General features: G+C 40.4%; 1 protein-coding gene across 1 annotated transcript; it reads right to left on the bottom strand.

Moving 5' to 3' along the window:
- Positions 1-6241: 6241 nt before the first annotated feature.
- Positions 6242-16300, bottom strand: LOC140243464 (uncharacterized). The gene is made up of 7 exons (XM_072323141.1): positions 16076-16300; positions 15060-15236; positions 14263-14445; positions 11994-12170; positions 10896-10994; positions 9631-9735; positions 6242-8201 (listed from the first exon to the last, which is right to left on the bottom strand). Exons 1-7 carry the CDS (start codon positions 16298-16300, stop codon positions 7959-7961), a joined length of 1209 nt encoding a protein of 402 aa, XP_072179242.1. The 3' UTR covers positions 6242-7958.
- Between the last annotated feature and the right edge of the window lie 1153 nt (positions 16301-17453).

The raw sequence follows: 17453 nt of genomic DNA, 5'->3' as shown, positions 1-17453 counted from the left end.
ACAAGTCCAAAAGCTTTTTGGACATGAGGGAAGAAGTCCTCCAGTTCTTCCAGGACCAGGAGTATGCCTCACACCGCAGCAGAGCAGGAGTGAATGAGGTGAGCAAGATGCAGGGCTCAGTCCAGGCTCTACAGGCTGGAGACAAAGAGGTTCAAGGGCTGTGGTCTGAGGTGAGCGAGGTGCTAAAAGAATTTGCTGCACTGTCCAGCTGTCTGCTGGGACTGACTGGTCAGCAGTCGACCAAAGATGGAAGGTGTGGCCTCAAGGAAATGTCTTGCCACAACTGCGGAGAGAAGGGTCACCTGGCCCCATCGTGCCAAAGGGAACGTCGTTGCATTAAGTGCAAGGAAGAGGGTCACCTCACACGGGATTGTCCCCAAAACCTTGAACGACAGGCAACCTCTTCACAATCCGCTCCTCAACTGGAGAGCACCGGGGCACCAACAGGGACGCAAGGAGGACCTGGTGCAAAGGTACGGAGCACCAGTGGTGCAGTGCATGGGGATGCCTTTGGGAGCTGGAGGAACAGGTTGCTGTCAAAGAGTCTGCTGGCAATCGTCAAGTTGGCAGGAGTAGAGATAGGTTGTGCCTTGGACACTGGACCTCCCTCATCCCGGCCTCCGTGTATGAAGGTAAGCTCCGCACTAACATTGGGGAAGTGGGCGAGGTTGGAACATTTCTCAGTGTAGTTGGAGCAAGCGGGTTAGAGCTACCTATCAAGGGTTGCGTAGAAGCCCCACTTAGCTTAGGATCAGCCACTAACCAAGCAGCCTTCCTAGTGGTGGATGACAAGCAGGCATGGAAGAGTACCCGGCAGGAGGAGTTTCCGATACTTCTGGGATGCAACATCCTGCGCCCACTTCTTGAGCAATTTCTCCCACTTGGCAAAACAGGAGGAGAGCTTGGCCTGGTGTTCAGCACTCTACAGAGAGGTGATAGTGAGGTGAATGAGGAAGCTAGGTGGCCAATTCCAGTCATGCTGGAGCAGGAGGAAGTGATCCCACCATTTACGGTACGTCGCATCACCTGCCGCACAACACCTATTGGGGAGACCTTATTGGTGACAGCAGTTCCTATCCATACAGGAGGAGAGCAGACAGTGGCAGCATACGATAGATGTCACCATACAGGGGAAGGAAAGCTGAACCTGTATGGGGCGAACCGAACAGAGATGACACAGGTGATCTGCCCTAAAACGCTAGTAGCAAAGGCCATTCCAGTCCACTCTAGGGAGGAAGTGATGCTGTCCCTGAAGGAAAGGCAAGGTATTGCAGTGTCTGTTTAGGAGGTTATAACAGACACGGCAGATTCTCCCGTGTACCAGGAGGAGAAGACCCAGGTATCCTCACTACTTCGAAAGCATGAGGTTGCTGGAGGTAAGACAGCTGCAGCGGCAAAGAAGTTTCAGTGGGGTATGCAGCAACAGGAGGCTTTTGAGGCACTGAAAACCACCCTCACTCAGACGCCTGTTCTGGCCTATCCGTAGTTTGATCGCCCCTTTGTTATAAAGGTGGATGCGTCCTATGGCGGTCTAGGGGCATGCCTTCTCCAGGCTGATGAGGATGGGAAGATGCACCCTATTGCGTGTGCAGATGCTCCGAGTAGGCGGCCGGAGGACAGCAGAGTCAAAGTTGAACCGGAACTCGTAACCCAGGATATGACGACAGAAGACACCAAAGCACCAATACGCGAAGTAGGTGGGTGTCTTGCCATGGGACGAGAGTTGGGTGCGAGGAATGGAGTAACGTGATCACGGGCCTCCCCAGTTATTACGCGGACTCAGCACTCCTAGGTTATGGTAAGATTACGGTATATCTGCGAGCGCGTTCACGTATTTGGTTGGTTGGTGACTGGGCACTCAACGCGGACAGACGTGTTGTCTTCGTTCTCTCTGTCACCTAGTAGTGTGTGTAGCTGTAGGTGCTAGGCGTCTCGTATTACTAGGAGGTTGCGTTGTGTTTCGCTCCTTCGATACGGCACACCCACTTGTTTCTGAGGATATGGATCGTTGTACGGTAATAAAGTTCTTCACGAACTCGCTGAATTATGATGGGCATGATTTAGTGTGGTCGATTGTGCGAAATTGTGGCGTGATATGTTGGTGTGATATGATGTGATTCTGACTGAAATGGCTGTGACCGTACATAAAATACATAAGCTAAGCCAATAAACAAATCCAGAGAGAGTAACTGGAGGATTACGGTTACATTACAATACTACATGACCTTGATTGCACTGATTATATACATGACAGATGTATGATTAGCTTAAAATGTACTTGGTGACTTCGAATTGCACAAGTAAACAAGAGACCCAGGGGTCTCGCACTCACCTGAGTATCGCAAGCTCACCTTCCATGCATTCTTCCAGACTCTTACCTAGGAACATTGGAAACTTATGGTGGGGGTAACTTTGAGAGTGGGGGCATGTTGTCCATTTACATATTCCATCACACTGGTAAAAATACCTACCAAATACACTGTACTTTATAGAATGTTGGATTATGCAGCTTGGGGAAAAAAAGACTAGAGAAAATATTACTGAATATTCATTAATTTAGGAGGTTTGGACCTCCTGGGGCCCCCAAGGAAAGCATGGTGCCCATTCAAACACTTTGAAATCTTATCCCCATGGGAATGCTACTTGCCAACTTTGGTGAAAATCCATATCCATTATGTTGTTTTCAGCAAGACGATCAAAATTTAGGCCCGCACTTGGACCCCCCCCCCCCCCATCCCATCGCTTCCTTGGGTCCCAAGGGGGTGGAGGGCACCCCTGATTTTCCCATGAACAAACTTGAAACAACAGTCATCAATATACTGACTCATTGTATCAACTTAGCTCAATCACTTCTGGTTCCAGAGAAAATCTGTCAAGATTCCTTGGGGGGGGGGGGGGGGGGGAACCCAGGTAGAGCATGGTGCCCATTTGATAGAATTGAGATTCTATCCCCCTAGGGATGCTACCAGCCAAGTTTGATGAAAATTTGTGATAGGGTTATCAAGAGAAAGATGAAAATTACAATTTCGGTCAAAATATAGGCCCCCTGGGGCCCCCAGGTGGGGTGTGGTGCCCATTTGATGGGAATGAGATTTTTTCCTCCTAGAGATGCTACCTACCAACTTTGGTGAAAATTCATAATGGCATTTTCAAGAAAAAGATGAAAATGTACAATTTGGGCCCCATTAGGACCCCTCCCCACCCCCTCCCCTGGGTCCCAAGGGGGGCACCCCTGATTCCGCCATGAACAAACTTAAAACTACAGTCATCAATGTACTAATTCATAGTATTGACTTAGCTCTATCACTTCTGGTTCTAGAGAAGAAGATTTTTTAAGATTTCTTAATTTTGAGGGGTTTGGGCCCCTCTGGCCCCCCCCCCCCCCCCAGGTGGGGTAAGGTGCCCACTTGAACAAATTGAGATCCTATCCCCCTAGGGATGCTACCTGCCAAGTTTGGTGAAAATCGGTCAAGGGGTTCTCAAGAAGAAGATGAAAATGTAAAAAGTTTATGCACGACAGACACGCCGGACGAAGAGCGATCGCAATAACTCACTTGAGCCTTCGGCTCAGGTGAGCTAAAAATATGACTTTAATAGAAGGACACTTTTTTCTCTGATACAGGAAACTTCTGAGGATAAAAGGTGATTCACTGTGTTGCTCTCAAGTTATCATTACATGGAAGTGCATGATTTCAGCTTCTTAGATGATATACCTTGTCCTTCACATCAGCTGCCACTAATAGCTTATCTAATCAAAATAACTATACTGTACATTGTTTAGTTGTTATAGGCATGTTCTCAGTTATACATTATATAAATAATGAATGTTTACAAGTGCAATGGACAAAATATTTCACCTCATTTCATGAGGTGAAAGATGACACAATTCATTCAACTAACATTTCTTATCTTGAAATATTCTGTATTCTTCTTCTTGTAACATCGCCTAACATGGCTTCGACTAGATCCCAAGCCAACATAGAGGCTATCGCTGTACATGCCATGCAAGAGTACTTGCAAAGCGATGCATTCTTTGAAGCCATTGAAAAGGCCCTTAAAAAGGGAATCAACAAACAATTGGGGAAATTTGCTGACCGATTAGCGAGTTTAGAGAAACGCAATGTGGAAATAATGACGAGGCTGGAGAAGAGTGAAAGTGCCACAATGGAGAACGAAGTCGCTATTCAGGCCAAGGCAAGTGAGATTGATCGCCTGAATAGCCAGCTCGCTTCACAGGCAGATACAATCCACAACCTCCAGCTATCCATCAACGAAATGGAACAATACTCTAAACGAAACTGCCTAAAGTTCTACGGTGTTCCTGAGGGCAACAATGAAAACACCGACAATCTCATCTGCAATTTGGTGACCCAGCGACTGAAGGTGCCTTTGTTTGTGACCGACTTGGACCGATCTCACCGAATCGCTCCGAGACACACTCAGCCTGGCGTCAAATCTACATCATCCACCGCAGATGGCGCTAAACCAAGGGCACGTCCGCGTGTCATCATCGCCAAGTTCCACTCGTACAAAACATGAACAGCAGTGCTGCGCGCACGGAAGAAGCTTGCGGGCACAGGGGATCAATGAGGCCCTCACGGCACAGAACCAGCAGCTACTGCGGGACACGAAAAAACATGCAAAAGTGAACGAGGCTTGGGCCTCTGACGGGCGCATTGTTGTACTCTTGCCTGCCACAAATGGGAAGTCTGTGAGGAAGGTGATTAGGGGCAGGGACGAATTGGTCAAATTATGAATCACATTAAAAAAGTACATGCCAAGTGATATATTGCGATTTGTCATTGGTCAATTTTTGATAGCTTTCTGTTTGTTTTGTTAAACTACATTGTGACAATTTGATGAATTTGTTTTTCTCATAATTATGTACATGCTCTGTTGTATTTTTGCTCTGCTTCAGTGTTTACAATTTTGATATATTGGTCTTCGTCTGTTGTTGATGTCGTTTGTTCTAACGTTTTGAGATATTGTTTCTGTATGTCACACTCAGTAAATACATTACAATCTGATTTTTCTAGCCGCGATGAAACTATTACTGGTCATGTAGAAAATTATAATTCATTAAATAATTTACCTTTTTTTGACGTCAGCGATGAGGAGTTTGTAGATTTTGATAAGCACGCAGAAAAGAAAATGGATTATCTCAATCTGGGAAGCAGATTTCAGTTTAACTTATATAATGGTGATGATAAACTTAATTCACGATGTAAGAACGGTAGATTATGTAACTGATGCTGAATTTAATTTTAAAGCAAATAAAGTAGATTTTAATTTGAGTTTTATACATATAAATGCATGAAGTTTATTACGCAATTTTGATAAAGTTTGCGGCATTCTTGCGTGCCTTGATTTTTCCTTTTCTATTATCGGCATATCCGAAACATGGATATCTCCTGGCATGCCGCTTTCTTTTGATATTGACGGGTATGATTTCATACATTCTGACAGGTCTTCAGGTAGAGGAGGGGGCATTGCAATGTTCATCAGGAAAGATTTGAAGTACAGAGTCTGTAAACCAATGCAAGAATGTTAATAAAAGTGTAATTGGAATATTTATGGACCTTTTAGAGGCTTTTGATTCTCTTTCTCATTTTATTTTATTAAAGAAATCAGAGTATTATGGTATTAGAGGTATTTGTTTGAAGTGGTTTAAGTCTTATCTCTCTGGTAGAATGCAATATACTGTTTTTGATTCTGTTTCTTCTGATTTTAAAACGATTTGCACCGGGGTCCCACAGGGGTCGATTTTAGGCCCTTTGCTTTTTTTGCTTTATATCAATGATATTGTTAATTCTTGCCCTGATTTTGATTTCATTTTGTATGCTTATGACACCACTATTCTTGCTTCACACAGTAATATAGATACTTTATATGATATTGTAAATAAAAATGTGTTTAAAATTGTGAATTGGTTTCAGTGCAATAAACTGTCATTAAATGTAGATAAAACTAATTATATGTTATTTCAAAAGAAGAAGGAAAAATGTGCAATTTATTAATGACATAAAAATATATGGAAAGCCAATAACTCAATGTAAATCAGTTCAGTTTTTAGGTATTATTCTGGATGAAAGTATTGACTGGCGTGAACATAAAGAAAATGTATGCAGAAAAGTTGCGCAGTTTGTAGGTGTTTTAAATCGTCTGAAGTATGAATTACCATCTTTTGTTTTATTTTCTCTTTACAATTCTTTTATATTACCTCATTTGTTGTACTGTAATGTCGTATGGGGAAACACTTTTAATTCCAGACTTGATAAGTTATTTAAATTACAAAAGAAAGCAATTCGTAATGTTACAAAATCTCCACATTTAGCTCACACCTCTCAGTTATTTAAACGATTGAATACACTTAAGCTGCATGATATAAATAAACTTCAAATAACTTCCTTGATGCAACGTTTCCACACAGATACACTCTCTCCTTACATTATGAATATGTTCACATTAAATTCAAATATACACACTCATAATACACAGAGCTGCAATAAAGTTCATCAATGGAAATGTCCTAGTACGAAATTAAAACAAACTCTTCGTCATACAAGACCAGTTTTTTGGAATGCAATAAACCCAGATAATTATAATAAGCAACATAATCATTTATTCAAGAAGCAGTATAAAAGACATCTTTTGTCTTTTTATTAAAATTACACTGATGCATTTAACAATCCATTTTATGTTCATTTCGGGGGTTTTTTTTTGTTTTTTTTTTGTTTGATGTCCTTTTGTGTATCTTCTGTATAAAACTGATTTATGATTTCTGAAAATATCTGAGATTCCAAATCTACATGATTTGTAACAACGGTGTACGCGCGCCTACAGGCCTTATTGGCTTTTTATGTGTACACCATTTTCCATTTTACTTGTTCCCTTTTGTAATATGGAATAATTTATGACTGTAATTCTGATGTCGTTGTTGTGGTTTCTTTTATATGTCATTGTTTTTTATGTTCATCTGTAAAACTGAATGCTTCATGTTGTTTTTATTGTGATTGAAATGGAAATAAACGAATTGAATTGAATTGAATTTCATCTTCACCGAATGAAATATTCTGTCCATTGCACGAATGAAAAACATTTATCATTTGTTTCATACAACACCAAACATAGATCCTTGTCATTTGATGTTTTATGAATTTAGAAACAAGAGAGAATCTGAGATCGCGAGAGTGCTCACTGAGCGCTTTACACTACCACGCTGTGCATACACACACTGCAAATGTAAACACAAGCGTTTAACACGCGTAGTGTGCCGGGCTCTTAGTAAGCGTGGAATGGAACAAATCGGATGGATCCAAAATTGCACAGTAAATGGAGCCACAATTGCTGGATGATGATGTCATAGTGAAATGGGCTAAATGGTGAATGTCAAACAACCAATCAAATGACAAGGATCTACTTAAGCATTACATATACATATATAAATATTGTTGTTTTTTTTTCTTTTTTTTTTTTTTACTGCAGCATTGGCATTAAAAGTTACCGTACCCCTATTCTCCTTTCCCAAGTCAAATATGTCTTTAAATGATACTGACCTGAAAGTATATCGACAAAACACCCCCAAAGGCATAACCATCATCGCCATGTAACTGTGACAGCATTTACATTTTCACTAAAAATATACCATGCTCTTTCATTGACACAATTAACACAGGAATTAGCCCTTTCTTATCAACCTTCACAAATTTTGTAACTAGATGCAGAAAAAAAAAAATATTACATACTCACTATGACTTTGAAACCTGAATCTAATCTGGTAATTTGAAATAATACTATACCCTGGAATTCCTTCAGTGGCCCCAGTTGCATATAAGACGGTGTACAGATCATATACCATACATGTACTCCACTTATTATGCACTATGTCCATAAAGTTGTGATGACGTTCCCACTTTGTCCCCTTCAGCTGTGGAGGCAGCTCCCCCACATTTCTATTATCACTTGAAGGAAAAGGATGCCTTCATCAGCAAGTGGTCGGAAGGAAAGACTTGATTGGGACAGGCCCAGAATGGCTTGATCAGTTCTTGGTCCACAACCTCCTGGACCCCGAGGCAGCAGAGCGTATCCGAGGAATACCAGATGTAATCCAGTGTCTTGACTGACGACGGCTGATCCAGAGAGGCATTGAGGGCGCCGTCCATGATTTTGGCAGGAAAATGTCGCGGCGTCACGTTGGAGGACTGATTGTGATCAGATGCAGAGAAGAATTGCTAAAATTTTAGTGTCTGTGAGCACTGCAGATGACACATGTAAATTCTACAAAAGTGCACCCCACAACTCTCCCACTGGTTGGCACATAATGATACTTAAAAAAAAAAAAAATCATATTTCTAGTCAGCAGCTACATAACCCCTTCTCTTTACGTCATTATTAGGTTATTTCAACATAAGAAATTGCAGTAATGGATACAAATTTCTTTTTTGATTTAATGTCAATAAAAGCAAATTTACTGGAGATACTTGTACATGTAAATGGGACACTTAAATTTGCATTTAAGTGGTTATTACCAGTAACACCATATCACAAATAACATATTTAAAAGTCATAAAACTGTTTCATTTTTGTTCTATTTTTGGAAACTCCAATAATTCTGTGAATTCACCTTATTCAACTTAATGAAGGCTACTTTAAAAAACACCAATGCAGAATTCTCGCCACCGACAATAGGCGATAACAAGGCGATATCAAGTGATATCGCGATACCTCCGATATCGAACCTCTAGGGCCGGGGTAGTGACTTCCGGTTATTGATTTGCGTGTGTGCTTTTCGATTCGCGAACTTGCCAGCTTTGTTTTGGATCCAAAGAAATATATTTGTTCAGACTTTAGTTTGTTTATTTCCCGAATATAACTATCCATTACACCACACAGTTTTTCTGTGAGGCAGCAGAGTGTACTTCTGATGATGCTAAAAGGAAAAAACTGGACAAAAATCGACATGGACGAGCTGAGCGGCGCTCAACAGCATTCCTCCCCGTGACTACTGCGGCATTGCTGCTAGTACTACTGGGAGTGGAACTATTGTTGCTGGGACGCACTCGTCTCTGACGTGGCCAAGCACAGATTCTGCCATCACCTCAGCCTTGGATGTTGGCAGCGAAGTTATTGTTTTCTCCAATGCAAAGCGGAAGAGGACCAATGATACAATAGGGAGTAAGTAATCCTTGATTCACTTAACCGTGGTACTTGCATAGACGACATTGGTTAATGGACGGCAGATGCGCCTCATCCCCGCGCCGTACGATCGCGCACGCACCGCATGCATTACATTAACATACCTATGCAAAAGGTATTCATATATTTACGTACTAATTATCCCTTACAAAGAGCATGTTAATACTTCGGAAAATGATTTGAGACGGGTAGAACCGAGCAGTAGAGGTGCACCACATGCACAGGCCGTGCATCGGGCTAGCTCGTACGCTCTTCGTGGAAAACCCACAGTGGGAGAACCATAGAGATCGATCAATCTCTATGGGGAGAACCCGAAATGCATGAAACCGGAAGTTACTGCCCCAGCCAGAGAGGTTTGATATCGGAGGTATCGTACGATATCACTTGATATCACCTATTGTCGGTGGCAAGAATTGCAGTTTGATTTCACTGTACCTGCTGTGTTGACTCCTCCTTTTCCACTTTGCTGTGTTTCATGTAAGCCTCCAGCCATACTGGGCCATAGTCACATGTGTAGATGGTGAACTCTGGTTCCTCTCCCTGATAAACAGAAGGTATCAGGAGAGAGACAGAGGGTGACAGGAGTATAGATGACAGCAAATATTCTGGATTACATTATGTTTGTTTGTTGTTGCTTTTTTATATAGTATCTACACAATTGTGCTCTATTTGGGAAGTTTAGGCCAAACTACAGTCAACCTTGCTTAAGTCGACCTCGCATAAGTCAAATAATCACCTAAGTCGAAGGTCTTTTCAAGTCCTCTTCTCTCCATATTCGATTGATTTTGAACCCTTGTAAGTCGAATTTTCTCTATGTCGAAGCTATTTCTTCAGTCCAAATAGATTCAACTTAGGCAAGGTTGACTGTTGTATGTATTTGTGACAGTGAAAATACTTCTACACTGTACCACTGGTGCCAATTAAGGTACAGCTTGATCACATAGTCAGGAAGCAGAAGTGAAGTCTCATCACTTTCAAACACACAAACAAACAGAAAGGTAGCATCTGATTTAAACTAAAATCACAAATATTCTACAGTTTATCACACAGCAATCCATGGGTTTTTTTTTTTGTCTTGCTGGTGATGCCTGTAATCAGTACACTAGTTCTTATAGCAGATTTATTATGGCAATTTCTAGAGAATAAAATACCACTTGGAAGGTACATAAGCATCACAAGATGTAATTTCTGAATTTACATAATTTACTGTAGAGAGTTTTAAGTTTTCATTATCATGCAAGAAAATATTATCTGAGAGAGCAAACTAACACGAACCTGGAAAAAACCTTAACATTGATTCTTTGAGAAAAGTATAAAATTTCAAGTACTTGATGCAACTTAATGTCACTTTACTTAATAGAATTAGCTTATTCTTTACTTTGTCTTCTGCATAAATACACCAGCTAACAACACCTGCATGTTTGTTTGTTAGTTTGGTTTGTTGTTGTAGTTGTTGTTTTTTTGCATGTGTGTTGTTCAACATTCTTTATTATGTCAACATATTAACAAAGTAACACCTAGGCTGTCACCTGGAATAAGCACAGACTAAAAACAATCAACACATCTCTGACCATGATACAGAAATTTCACCTTAGACATAAAAATTACTGAATCTAACATGCAGTATGGATTGCTGAAGTGCAAAAGTACTCAGCAGCAATTTTCCTTGGCTTTATCTTTGCTAAACTTGGCTCACTTACTCTTACAGCTGCATAGGAGCTCTTCAAGGAACCAAGATCATGGTGAAACCAGTGAGGTACAGCATCTGTCATGCAAGGAGTCTTGGAGCTGGACTCATCCTAGTAAAACAACAAAAACATTATTGTCAGTGTGCATTCTTGACAAGATACAAATGTCCATTACAAAATAAATCCAGTATGAATGCAACTGAAGAAGAAGGGGGGGGGGGCATTTGAACACAACTAATCTCAAAATTGCTATGACAAATGAATTGAATTTTATCATCAAATAGATTATTTGAGGGGCATCTACAGGCAATTACAAAGTAAATTTCTCTTAAAATGCCTGCATGGTTTAACCATCTCCCTGAAAGAAAGGCAGTCAAACTAGTAAGTAGCATCCTGTGTCTATGGGTCACCCCTCTTTGGCTGTCATCTGCTTGTAGCTGGCTTTGAAATTCCCCTTCAGGAAATTACACAACCCATCAGTTGTATGAGGAGAACAAGTGCCACTATTGTGCTGTTTACTGGGGTCTCTAGTCCATCATTACAGTTGAATGCATTGTCTTAAACAGCATCTGAATCCTGTCACTATCTGTAACTCATGCTGGTCATGAACATAATGAGTATCATTAATTTGACTAACTTAATCAACATTAATTGCACAGATAATAAAATGTAAAGTAAAATTGGTTCCAATGCTGATGAAGAGAAATACTGTCTTCACGTCTTATCACTTCCTGCTGTAGAGGTTACACACTACTGTGACAGAAAATGACAAAATTGCCAGGTTGTCAGTACATTGAAGAAAACAGGACAGTGAGAGAACAGTACTGGTGAAAATGATGAAAATGATAATGGCTATGTCAATAATGTTAGTAGTCTTGATGATAGTAGCAATCAAGCTGATGGTCGGAGTGACACACTCATAAATTCTATCATGTTACATAATACATTAAAATCAAATCCACAAGAACATGAGTAGCAATGCATGATAGAGCAATGGCATTGTGAAGTAAAAAGTGATGTTTTACATACATCTGAAGGAGAAATTTAAGAGATTGCACAAAAACTGAGATCACCCATGACATTCAATTTTTCTTGCTACCTGACACTTACCAATCCTTCCACCTCGAGTGGAAACTTCTGCAGATGCTGGTGACTTTTGTCGTCCAGACGACCATCTTGAAGAAGCTGGTATCCAGGCATGCTTGGCCTGTGATTGAAATCCCCACAGATAATTTGGCAGGCACCAGGTGGCGAGAGCTCTTTCAACTTCTGAACTGCAATAGCTGCCTACAGATTGGTGAAAATGAAAAGCATTGCTTGCTAAGTAAAAAAAAAAAAAAAAAAGTTCGCCTTTGCATAGGATGATGGCCATCATGACTGAAGATACTACCACAATGTATGATTATGTATAAAATGCTGACCTTGGTTTAATGTATATTTTAAGCTACAAGACTTTGAAGTTATCATGTTACATATTTCACTTGTGAGATATTATTCCATGCTACAATCACTTGATTTCTGCTTAAAGGACAAGTTCACCTTCATAAACATAAGGATTGAGAGAATGCAGCAATATTAGTAGAACACATCAATGAAAGTTTGAGGAAAATTGGACAATCGATGCAAAAGTTATGAATTTTTAAAATTTTTGTGTTGGAACCGCTGGATGAGGAGACTACTAAGGCTCGTGATGTCATATGAGTACAACAGAATAAAGAAAATGTAAAGAAAATTCAACATATTTTCACTTTTTTTTGCATAATAAAAGAGCACTTGACTTGCCTCTTTCTAAAAGGCAATGGGAATAATATTACCCATAACATATGTCAGTAATGAGTCAAGGGAATGTGTACTTTTTGCAAAAGATGAAATTTTGTGAAATTCTCTTTATATTTTCCTCATATTGTTGTACGCATGTGACATCATACACTGCAGTAGTCTTCTCATCCAGCGGTGACTGCACAAAAACTTCAAAAATTAATAACTTTTGAACGGCTTGTCCGATTTTCTTCAAACTTTCAATGTGTTCTACTAATATTGCTACATTCTCTCAATCCTTATGTTAAAGGTGCATAGTCCCGGTAGTGTAGAGGGCGCTGTTGATGACACTGCCGATCACCGATACGAAGATAGCCGAAGTTGAGCTGTCATCAAGAGTAAAGTGCGTAGGTGCTGCTAAGTAGCGTTGCCTTTGTTGTCTTCTCTGTGCATCGCGCAGTCGATAGTAATGCCAGGGTGCGTGCATATGTGCTTCTTATTACGACATCACAAAAGAAGTTTGCTAAAGCTGTCATTCCCCTCAGCCAAATCATGAGCCGAACTGTGATGGACCACTGACTACAGTGAATCGGACTTCTTCGGAATTGGGGAAGTGGGCCACAGCGTAAGTGCTAAAGAGAAGTCGATAGCGTAGGTCTCTATAGGAAACTTGCGCCGTGCGCCCGCGTACGCATATTGACTAAAACACAGGGACCATGCACCTTTAATGAAGATGAACTTGTCCTTTAACCCTAAAAGGGCCGGGGGAGGGGGGGGGGCGGAATCCGCCCCCCCTCGACGTTTCGCGCTATAATTCTGTAACGCGAGAAGGCCTCATCGCGAGGCTTCTTGACTTTCTTCGTTCAAGTCTCGCGCAACTTTTGAGACCAAATTTGCAACGTCCGCGTATACTTTTGCGAAGCCACGCCCATTTTTGTAACGGAATGTCGCTCCAAAACGGGCACAATTTTGTGATTTTGTGTACATTTCCTATGGAAAACAGTGCTCTGTCATGAAAGGCATAAAAACCTGATTATTTTTACATTTAATCACTTTCATTGATTAATTTTGTGCTAATTATGGTAGAAAAGTGGTCAGTGACAATTTCCAATGAAAAAACAAAGAAAAAACAAAAGTTGAAAAACAAAGAAATACATAAGAAATTCTGAAAACAATAAAATACATAAGAATTGAAATGAGTTTTGGAAGTTTTTGTGATGTACAATTGTTGAATATGCTAAAACAGATTTACAGATCAAAAATTAGACTCTCAATGCTTTTAATTAAGCTAAAATATCACCTTGAGCTTAATTTGCATAATTAATTAATGAAAATTAGAAATTGATTGTTTCAAAAAATCTTATCACACAATCTTGTAGATTATGATGCGGGTCTCACGCATACAAAATTTCATCGCGATCGCACCACCGATGGCCGAGATCTCGGGGGGGGGGGGGGGGCGGAATCCGCCCCCCCCCCCCCGGTCTGAGCATAGCCAAAAAAGCCCGGCCCCTTTAGGGTTAAGAAACAACATGGCATTCACTAGCTGTAGGTAAATACAATACAAGTCAGCAGCACACAAGTTCAATGCAATATCATGGCTGCATGGTGTAGTTCTTGCCTGCACAGTGTTGAGGTCTGGGACAAGGCGAGTCTGCCATATAAGGTGAACATTTGCCACCACTAGATGGCGCCCTGTCTGCCGGCAGTGAAAGGTTGTCAGCATCATGGGTGTCTCATACTCTGCTCGCTTTATCATTGCATCCTTCAGGCGGTCATCAAGATTTGTCTCTTCCTGCAATTTCTGTTTAAAAAAAGTAAGTGGTCATTACACTAAATAGGTATAGTTTGGTGTAATAAAACCTCTTGAAATTCTGCACAGTGCTCAATCACACTAATTCAGCAGTTTCGCGCTCCTTTACAATCAGTGATATAGTCTGTAGTGCTGAATATTAGGCAATGCTGTATTAAAACTGAAATAACTGATCAAATCCCATATTCCTTTTTAAAGGGGATGGCTAGTAACTGATCAGTGGGGATCAGTGGGAATGCTGGGGGATGATTGTTCCAATCCTTGTGGGGTTCACTTACGAGTAAATTAAATATCTATTGTTGTGTGAAAATTATTTGCTTCAGAATGGTCTCATATTCAAGTAATGTGCAGTTTAATGTTTCCAGGTTAGCATGCCTGTACAGTGACGGGGCGATCGTTAACGGCCTTTTAACGATCTTGGACAAGATGTTTTTACCCGCCATGTCCCTCTTGACCAAGAAGTATAGATGGGTACCTGGCAACAGGGAATAGGCTACCTTGGATAAAGAAGACCTTACTATTACTATTTTCCTGGATAAAGAAGAGCTTATTATTATTATTATCATGATGATAGAGGAATGCTTGAACTTCAATATCACAAGTACCTGGGCAATCAGGTCCTTGAAGTGAGCCACCTCCTGTTTGACCAGAGAAAACCTCTCCCTCTTGTAGAAGGTAGCTAGTCCCTCCCTGATACCAAGAGCCTTTTCAAAGTGGTTGCCACTGTAGCCCAGACTTTCCATTGCTGGTTGTAAAGCTGCTTGGTAATAGCTGGTCTCAACCTGTAAAAAAGAAAAGAAAAAAGGAAGCATCTGTTATGCAAATAAATTCATTTCAGCAGTTATGGAGTCTAGCTACAGTTAGAAGGCTCCCATGTTATGACATGAGTGACATCTTTTCTATCTATTGTGATTAAGCTTTGAAATTTTAATCAATTTTAAGACTTGTATTTGTCGGAATAATTTTTGTCTCTGCATGGTTAAAAGGGCAGATGGCTTCCTCCTTTCATTCCTAGAAATTATTTCACACAAATGGTAACTAAATGTCCACACCATATCGGGTGATACACTTTTACTCCAAAATAGGTGAGCCATTTCAAAAGCAAAAACAAGATGGCAGGGTTGAAATCATGTGACGCATCAGTCTTGTCAAGATTGATAAATATTAACACATACGATACTACAAAGTACCAGTGTATGCCTTCATCAAAGTATCAACTGATATCAACAATTACACGAACAAACATGAGTATCTTCTGAGATACACTGTACTTCTTGAATGTGACTATTGACATGAAGTCACTTGTCACAATGCTACAGGGATAGTGTTCCAGACATCAGCAGCAACAATGCCAAATCACTTATCACCACTTATCACCACTTATCATCACAAGTTTGATCTATGACTGGTCAACCCTAGGATGATTGAGGAAAGAAGTACAGTTGCAAATGATGTGGCACAAAAGTGCGCAAAGTAAATAAATCAGAAAATATATGGACCTGCCAGGTTATGGATGAACATGTAAATGGAATCTATAGTTTGTTTTATACCCATATGGAAATAGGTAGTCAGTGGAGACTTTGTAACAAGGGTACTGCATAAAAACATTCTCTAGTCTCACCTCCTGAAGACAAAAGATGTCTGCATCACCATGGTGACAGAGTTCCACCATCAACTGCGGATGTCGCTCCATCATCTCTCGGTATCCTGTTGGACAGAAGGGGTAACCCCTGGGCTTGATGTGGATGGAAGCCAGAATGTTGTATGATGCCACAGTCACATCCACAGGGACTGATGCCGTCTCTTTGGCAACAGCCGTCCTCCATCTTCTATCAATGTGAGCCATCATTTATTGCCATGAAGCTGCAGTATATCAATGGCAAACACACACATGTTCATTGCACAGATAACTCTTCAACCTTGCTAAACTATTGTTTATTCATTACATCTTTCGCAATTGCAGAAATTTACCGTCATTAATGAAAAACTTTAAAACTGAATATGAATATGATAAATGTTTACTACAAATGAGATTTAAAAGGTACCACTGTGTTGAGGTAATGCACATGTACTTGTAAGGTGTAAAAGTATATGGTCCAAATGTGCTACAAATTGTGGTAAGGCAGGGTACCGGCATCAAGAATATGAAAATGTAAAAACATTTGTGGATGTCACATAACAGCTGACAGGCAAGGAGTGATTAGAATGCATTTATTCCCTAAAGCCCTTGAACAAAGCAAGTTAACAACAAGTGTAGGAACACTCATGTTAAATCAAACACTCCCAAGGTATTTCTCATACTTTAAACATGAGACTCTTACATCTGATGCATGTATCAAGGAACAGGTTGCCAATTGAATATTATCAAGCTGAATTGTGCTGTCAAGTTGATGAAAAGTTTTGACTTTGAGTAAAGTTTGTGATGTCCAAATGCTTGAATCTCACTTAAAAAAAAAAAGAAGAAAAAAAGTATTAGTACGCCATTGCCATGGCTGGCCCCACATTTTTAAAAGTGGGAGGGGGCAGTTTATGTTTCTGATTCCTCTTCCAGGTTTCTTCACAGCTGATATGCAAAAAAAAAACAACAACAACAACAACAACAACAACAACAACAAAGAAAGAAAAGAAAAGAAAAAAAAGGCCTACCCATGCTCACAGTTGCAATTGGCAAAACTTTTTTTTCCTGGTGCCACTTCCAGATGGAAAAATGTGTGTGTGTGTGTGGGGGGGGGGGGGGGGGGGGCAACCAAAGTGGTTACACCCTATTCATTACATTAATGGTATCTTTATTCAACAAATCATTGATCGCAGCTCAGCCAGAGGCTGAATTACAAATGACTTTACAAAAGTGAAAAATATACATACACAGTATTACATAAATATACAAATGTAAGATTACAAAATCAAAATAACACGCAGGCTCATACAAAACAAGAATTAAAAAAAAAAAAACCTCAGGTACTGCATACATAATAAGAAAATAATGAAAGTTTGAATTG

This window comes from Diadema setosum, chromosome 20 (assembly GCF_964275005.1).
Source record: "Diadema setosum chromosome 20, eeDiaSeto1, whole genome shotgun sequence".
NCBI lineage: Eukaryota > Metazoa > Echinodermata > Echinoidea > Diadematoida > Diadematidae > Diadema > Diadema setosum.
Note: the sequence above shows the minus strand (reverse complement) of the source record. Positions and strands in the feature narration are given on the sequence as shown.

Bases quoted from the DNA above. Each gene is read 5' to 3' on its own strand.
- LOC140243464 (XM_072323141.1), bottom strand. From the start codon at position 16,300: ATGGCTCACATTGATAGAAGATGGAGGACGGCTGTTGCCAAAGAGACG. The intron at 12,171-14,262 runs GCAAGAACTACA...ACCAATCTGTAG, and splicing joins CAGACCTCAACACTGTGCAG to GCAGCTATTGCAGTTCAGAA. The intron at 9,736-10,895 runs GTAAGTGAGCCA...TCTGTTTATCAG, and splicing joins GCTCCTATGCAGCTGTAAGA to GGAGAGGAACCAGAGTTCAC.